Below are 7,747 nucleotides of genomic sequence, written 5' to 3' on the forward strand. Positions count from 1 at the left end.
TTTGGGTCCTGGGGTTCTTGTGTGAGTAAATGTTTCTTCCCGTGTACCTTTTGGGCCACTACCCACTTACAACAAACTTCTACGGGGGATAATGGTCTGCCACCATGTTTGGGAGGGAATCCCCCCCAAAATGGGAACCCCCCCGCGCATAAAAAAGCAGTATTTCAACTATGTACGCATCTATTGTGTTCAAGCAACTTGTTAAGTTAATTGATATAATATATAAAAAATGTTATTCAGGCCTTGGGGACAAGCTGGTGAAACCACAGTTGAGCCCATTTTTAGGCAGGTGTATTTTCACTTTTTTTTTTTTTTTTTTCAGGTTTGGGTCAACACAATAAGCCAAATGTTTGCTGGCTTTTGAAGTTCCCACAATTATCCAAAACTTTAAAAAAAAGGTTGCAACAAGTATGTCAATGGTTTGTGTTTTCATTAATTGATTGTCTTGCTTGCCTCCTTAATGGCCAAATTAAAATTCAATTCAATTATCAATTTTTATTTTGGTATAGGCGCATTATAACCAGGAAGTTAAATTCTCAGGACACTTTTGCAAATAGGAGGCAGGTCTAGACGATAACTTCCCTTATAAACATTTACCAGAGACCCAACCAGTACCAACCCATGGGGAGGCAAGCCCCACTTTTGGCGACGAATAAATCAAGTTATATCGGGGTAAGGTTTAAGTGGGAAGTTTCGGTTAAAAACTGTGAAGCAAAGATAAATTAAATGTTAGGAAAGAGTATATGAAAGGGCTAAATTTTACAAATTTTTAGATTATGGCTTTCTGATTTTCTGAACACCAAAACAAGAATAAAAATTATTTTAAAAAAAAAAAGTCTTTTTGCAAGAAGAATTAGTTAGGCTTTACCTTGGATTGTTTATGTTATTGGCCAAACCATTTTCTTTGAACAGGTTTTTTTTTTTTCTACTGATTTATTTTAACCAGGGGGACAGAGTGCATATTATTAAAATCCTTTGGGAAACCAAAAACCAGGAGGGATTTTCATGTTCCAGGAATTATGCACATTATTAAGGACCAAACATTGCTGGAAGTATAGGACACTAAAGATCAAACGCAGGAATCTTCTTTCTTTTTACACTTTTAATTCATATAAATTCACCAGCAAAACATTAACTTAATAATCTTTTTTTACTATCAGCTTGTTAAGCTGCAGCTATTCGGCCTGTTTCATTTTGTCGGACAATCAATTCCTTTGTTTCGTTTCCCCCCTTCAGATGTCAAAAAATCCCCTTCGCCGTCCTCTTCTGGGACAAGTGAAACAACGGACCATTGTGGGCCGGACATTTTTGGCGCTGTCAATCCCCAGAAACAAAGGGGCGGATCGCCTTTCCCCCCCATTCCCCACCCTCCACCGGAACCCCAAAGCCAAGTTTTTAACCTCAAGCCAAAACGCAACCATTTTTTTCCCCCTTTAAAAAACCTGGATTTGGGGATTGGGGAAGTGGAAAAGCCCCCTTTTTTTCATATCGCAAGGAGAGCTGGACTGTCCAAGCTCAACACCTAACATTTCAGGCTCCGGGCTCATGTTAAACCTTGTAGGTGGTGGATCCCAGGGCGGTGGATCGGATAAAAGGGGCCCTGGGACCCAAAAACCCGTGGTTACCCGGGACCCAGGGGGCCCTGGTCCACCCCAGCTGGGATGAGGCCACCAACAGGGTTAAGGAATACGATTGGTTAAGTTCCAGACTTAAAAGGGGAACCAGTTCACCCCCAATCAACCCTAACCTGTAGTGGCTATTTATCCACTTTTCCATTCTGTTTTGGTGTTTGGTTTTAGAGGATAAAAACAGCACTAAAACGTCAATTTGTAAAAAAGATTAAACGCAACATTTGGTTAAGCACCCAAAAAAACCTTGTCTTGTTTTGGCAGGGGCCCAGGGAGAGGTTCGATTTGTACTTTTGCGAAGTTGGAGCTTGCTCTCGTTGGCTTTCAACTCATTGCAACAGAAATGGGGGGCAGCTCCCAACCCTGTGGCACAACGGATTTCTTTCTAATTACACCCCAAAAACCAGGTTTCCACTAAAAAACGTATGTTTGTGAAAGCCTAGTTTTAAGTTTTTTAAAGTGTTTGATCTGAGGGTTTGGGTGAGTTTGAGCTGGACGGAGCTTTCACTTTTGAGAATGAGGCGTCAAATCACAAGGTTAGCCCCGCCTTCGCCCTAAAGCATACCCTGCTTTATGGTCTGTTTTACTCTAAATGGGACCATCATTTACTAAATGGACATCATGTTGTATGGAAGAAGACTTGGGACTACAGATTGAGACCATAAACTCATTTTGGAAACTTTACTTTACTGAGCTCATAAATCAAGTCAGAACTGGGGTCATTTCTCCATAAGACTGCATGGTATCAGTGGTTTATTGCAACTTGAGCTGCCCCCTGCTGGCCATTAGAAAGACTGCATGTTAAGGACATTTAACTTGGAAGCTCTGTCTACTATAAAAAACTGTCTATGATGTAAACATTAATGGTGGCCTCCTCAGCTGAGGTGTAACGTTAGTTAACTCAAAAATGCAACCTTCCTTCTGCACGGTGATACGGTTAGCAGCATAAAATGTCCAATTATTCATTAAAAGTTAAAAGAACATTTTGTACCCAGGTCCACATTCATACATTTTACTGAAGCACAGACCTAAATCAACAATCTTCCCTGTGTGTAGTGAAAGCTCCTGCACTGGCGTCTGCTGTCCCCATACTGGTTTCCACCAAGTCAACTGGCCTGAACGTCAACCTGGTTCCTTCGGACACAGAGGAGGACAACACTGAGGATGAGGCCTCCACTGCCTCCACCCCTCAACCCGCCCACGAAACACCCAGCGTGGCCAAAACTCCCTCCCCTGTCAACCCTGCCCTGCCAGCTGACAGTGAGGCACAGACCGGGCTTGCAGCAAGTACGTTTATTTAAATAACTGCTAGTACATAATTTTTTAGAGAATAATTTTACCAGAAGGTCACTTGTTCAAGCCCCACCAGAGGAAGTACGTGCAATAACAGCAGTGTATCCTGTTAAAGTGTAAAATAATGGGGTTATAGCAGCTGCCAGATGAACCAGATAAGAGCTGATTTCCTAAAATGTAAATGTGATGTAGATCTTTAAAGAAGCACTGTCATTGTATCGAACGAGCAGAATGAGTCACTCTATTGTGCTTCATCGTTTGAATTCTGATTTACATGCTCACTGGCGTGGTCGGCTCAGTTTTTCTTGTATCATTTGAATTATTTATAGAGCTACAAAACACACGTTGGTAACATGTTAAATAATAAATAGCTCAAGTAAATTGCTATTAATAACCTGTTTGTGTCAACTTGATATCGGATTAAAGGCTGTTCAACAATAGAGCAATAAAAAAAAGGGTTTCTGGCTAAATTATATACAGCAGCCATAATGCATGAAAGCACTTTGACCCTGTTGTTAGAGCAGGGTTTCAAACGTTTACTACCTCTGCTTGTTTGTTACTCATACCTGTAAAAAGTATATTATCTGTACCGGATACTGGCTCCAGTCGAGTACTCGCTCAACCTTACTGTGAACACAAATATTCAGGAGCAGGCTCACTGAGGCAGGAACTCACTACTACCAACATCATGCATTCAGTTAATGCTAAACAGTGTTATTGTACATCACAAATTTAGCTATCAAACCACTAAACCAAGCAGAACAAGCATAAAATGAGACTATAAATGATTATTCCTTAATAGAAATGTCAAGAAGGATCTATTATCAGTGTATTAACTTCCTGCTGCTGTTTATTCTCCAGGTGGAAAGCAAACAGTGACACTGACGGGCCAAGCTACAGTGGAAGTAGTTGCTAAGAGGGCTGCTGGAAATAAACCCTCCGACGATGACTGTGTCATATATCGTTATGGCTCCTTCTGCACTGGCATTGAAGTGTTTGGTGAGTTCACCCCTTCATCAGTGCCACGTTTGTTGAGCTGAAAATGAAAACCTCTGAGGTGATAAGTGACTGTTCTGTTCTTCTTGTCTTTGTTTTCAGAGGGAATTGAGAAAGTAGAGATTGTACAAATGGACAACGCCGTGGTGGCGGCGCCTGAGATGGACAAAAATGTTTTGGACATCACTGTTACCTGCCAGGGAAGGTGAATACACCTGCACTTTATCAAATAATACAACACTTTGTTTCTTTTACAAGCATTTTATTGTCTATTTTGACCCACTGGAAAAAAACTTTAATTAATATCCTGGGCTGTTATTTGCTGAACTCAACCTGCCTGTATTGAAACAGGCGTCTATATAGGACATGCCTTTAATTCCTTTTGCACTGTTGCAAAGATGGAATTATGATCAGATTGTTTATTTAAGCCTGTATGAATATTACTTGTATAAAAATGTAGGATATCAAATAACATGTGGATTATGATGGTTTCTGTAAAGTCAACTTAAGGGTTGAACTGTGGAGAATCTAACTGATCTACAATGTGTAGCATGTCCCCGTTGTCGTTTCCTCTTCCACTCCACTCTGTCTTTCAGAGGCTGTAGTGGGCTCTGTTTTAAAGCTAGATATTGGTACCATATGAAGGATCCATTGTTACGACCATGCCATGCTAGCATGTTGGGAGCTAAATAATGCTCCAAATTGAGGCTACATTTTGGCAAATTTCAAAAGGGATTGACCTCTGACCTCAAGATATCTGAATGAAAATGGCTTCCAAGGGTTCTGACAAGTCTCCCCTTTGCTGACATGCCCAATTTATGCTAATCACATGCAGTGTTGGGGCAAAAACCATGTATATGCATGTGTAGCATATTGACAAAAATTTTAACATTTATATTTATGTAGACAATAAGAGGTTTTATACATCCAAAGAATTTCTATAAAATCCAGACCAGGACTCTAATTGAGACCTGGGTCTATTTGGGACAGTGCTTTTAAGACTTAATTATCTGTTGTGTTCTTTGTGTGTGTAGCATGAAGAGACCACAACTTCCTTTTCATTGTGCAACCTTGTGTTATATAATGAAGTAAACTACCTTGTATTGTCTCTCTCCAGCCTTCCGAAAGAGGTATGCAGCGTGATTCTGGATGCAGAGTGCTTGAGGCCGATTCACACGGCGTGCAATATGGTGGAGCCCTCCAAAGAGTGCCAGCTGGTGTTGCGTCACTTCTTCAACGACTCTGGCATCTACTGCATCAACGTGTCCATGGCCAATGACGTCAGTTTAGCTGCAGCCAGTGCCAAAGTCAGCGTCGACATGGGTACGCATCACAACTACCACACGACGGTCCATACATTTCAGTGTTTGGTTGGACAATGCAGCACATTTCTGCTTTATCCTGCTCACCCATAATGTGATCTTTGTTACAGGGTCAGGCCTGTCCTCTCTTGGCACCGTCGGCATGGTGTTGGGTGTCTTGGTACTCGTCCTAGCAGTAGGAATAGTGGCATATTCTTACAAGTAAGAGCTGATTTTTTTGTAATTATACACAATCTCATTTATTTACTTTAAGGGATAACTTTGATTACATTGTATGTTTGCCAACAAAGACCCAGATCCATGCACTATATCACAGGCATGACTAACTCTCTCACAGACAGGCATGTGCAAATAAGCAGTCCTAATCACTGGCAGTATGCAAAACACCTGTGTTCACTCTGATGGCAGAAGCTCCACCTCTTGGGAAATAAACAAATAGAAGAAATACTTGTGACAACACAGAAAAAAGGGCGTGGAATACAGTGAATATAGGAAAAACATAAAAACAGGAAGCACCTTAGCTGCGTTCCCAAAAACTATTAAAAACACCACCCTGCTGCTGAATACGCACTAGAGCTCCAAGTGTGTATTAATCCGCAGCTGAAACTAGTCCTCAACAAACACAAACCGAGTGGCCATTTGTTATGTTAATAATGGATCAAATTTGAAAGGTGTCGTATTGATGAATCCACAGAAAACTCTGCAGTTCCTCTTAATTCTACAGAGTTTTTCTAAAAATCTTAAATATATGTATAACTAAGGACATGACCACTTTCAGCCATCACAGGCGGCTGTTTTCATTCAACCCACTTTAGCTCCACGTCAGCCCATTTCTGCATCAGCCAAGAGCCGGCTGAGTCAGGACTGCCAAGATGGCGCACACACTGATCACTTTATAGAAATCTATGACGTCATGGAGACTGTCTATTTTTAATTAGATGCTCTCATACCGTAATTTCCGTACTCAGCAAGCAGCTGTTTTAGGTAAAAACCTACACTAAGTTAGCAGCTAGATGCTTTTTAACATTTAGCAGAAAATGACACAGGAAGTGCTAGAGACCAAAATAAAGCTAAAAAGAGTGTGAATATTGGTTTTACATCCTTAAAGTGGCCAGAAACACAACTTTAAGAGAATATTAATGTTGCTCCATGTCTGCTTGATGTCTCAATAGGCAGCAAACTCTCACTATAACAGCTTAATAGGTGATAATAGATCAGTTTTGTGTTCACAGCTTGTTTCCATTTAATGCACATTTGAAAATTAAAGTATATATTTGTGGCATGTTTTTACATTCGTACGTTATCTGTAAAGCACATCTGGTTCAAACAACCTTTCTGGATTTTGTGTTTTACTCAACAGGCGCTTTAAGTCCTATCGTCCTCTGAAGGAGGACCTGATTGTGTCTGCCAGCCCGCAGCCCGACCGGGTTCACAGCTGCTCTGGCGCCTCGATGTTCTGGAGTCTCCTGAACAGACGGGGAGCTGTGGACAACTGCCCTTTGCTGCAGGACAGACCGGTGTAAACCATCACCAGCAAAACAAAGCAACTTATGATTGATTGAAGTTATAGACACCTGGGAGGTCTTTTTATACTTTTTTTTTTTTTTACATATTTTCTAAATGACAAATTCATGAGTGTAATATTTGGGTTCTCAATCAAATTTCCTGGAATTACTATTATTAGATATGCTCTGATCTTTTGTACCTACTTGAAGCAAGTTTGGTGGTAAAAATGTGTGCTTTTATTTGGACAAAACTGACTTTGAGTGTTTTTCCAATAAACTTTGGTCAAAACAGATTTGCTTTACTGTGATTTATGACACTAAAAGATAAGATAGACTCTCTAATCGCACCCAATCTCATCCATATTTTAAAAAACTAACAACCAGAAAGACTCCCATTCCTCCAGTAAATAAATGCTCTATTGTAATCACAGGCTTGATATTATAACATTCAAACATTTTGCTGAAAATAATCCTCATAAATCATGTTAGAGCTTCACATAGTAAGCAAATATACAGCTTCAGAGTTCAGTTAAGACATTAACATTGTCTTTTGTAATTTTTCATACATTAAACCAATATTAATCGGAAGTCCTGCAGAAAGCAGTAAATGGAAACAGAAAAACAGCATTGGACTACAGTTGAGGACCCATCTAGTATCAACATGCTAAGTTTAACTAGGTGTTATATATGAGTCTACAACTTGATTACATGGGACAGCTAAACATTTTAGAATTTCAACATTTCGTAGGACTATGCACTCAATATATATTTAGGTTGAATTAAAAACAGACAAAAAAATTCACATGTCACAGGAATTTTATTTAGAACAGAGCCAAACTGGTAACTGATAGACAAACATTTCTGTTTAGAATGCATTCAAGAACACATTGCAAATCAATTATTTCCTGTTTATTTAACGCCTTTATGTTCCTTTTAATATTCCTCTCCTTCCTCCTCTCCCTCACCCTCAATGGAGTCAACTCCAACCTCCTCATAATCCTTC

General features: G+C 40.0%; 1 protein-coding gene and 1 pseudogene across 1 annotated transcript; both read left to right on the forward strand.

Moving 5' to 3' along the window:
• The window catches only part of LOC118323932, a 9,117-nt pseudogene that overhangs the window by 219 nt on the left and 1,151 nt on the right, over positions 1 to 7,747 (forward strand).
• LOC118324284 (melanocyte protein PMEL-like) lies at positions 92 to 6,824 on the forward strand. Its single transcript, XM_035656539.1, has 8 exons — positions 92 to 172; positions 1,562 to 1,700; positions 2,685 to 2,915; positions 3,783 to 3,920; positions 4,020 to 4,122; positions 5,035 to 5,240; positions 5,350 to 5,440; positions 6,600 to 6,824. The coding sequence occupies exons 1-8, from the start codon at positions 92 to 94 to the stop codon at positions 6,760 to 6,762; spliced, it is 1,152 nt and encodes a 383-aa protein (XP_035512432.1). The 3' UTR covers positions 6,763 to 6,824.

The sequence above is a fragment of the Morone saxatilis genome, unplaced genomic scaffold (genome assembly GCF_004916995.1).
Source record: "Morone saxatilis isolate NCDOM2014 unplaced genomic scaffold, NCSU_SB_2.0 Contig15, whole genome shotgun sequence".
Classification (NCBI taxonomy): Eukaryota; Metazoa; Chordata; class Actinopteri; family Moronidae; genus Morone; species Morone saxatilis.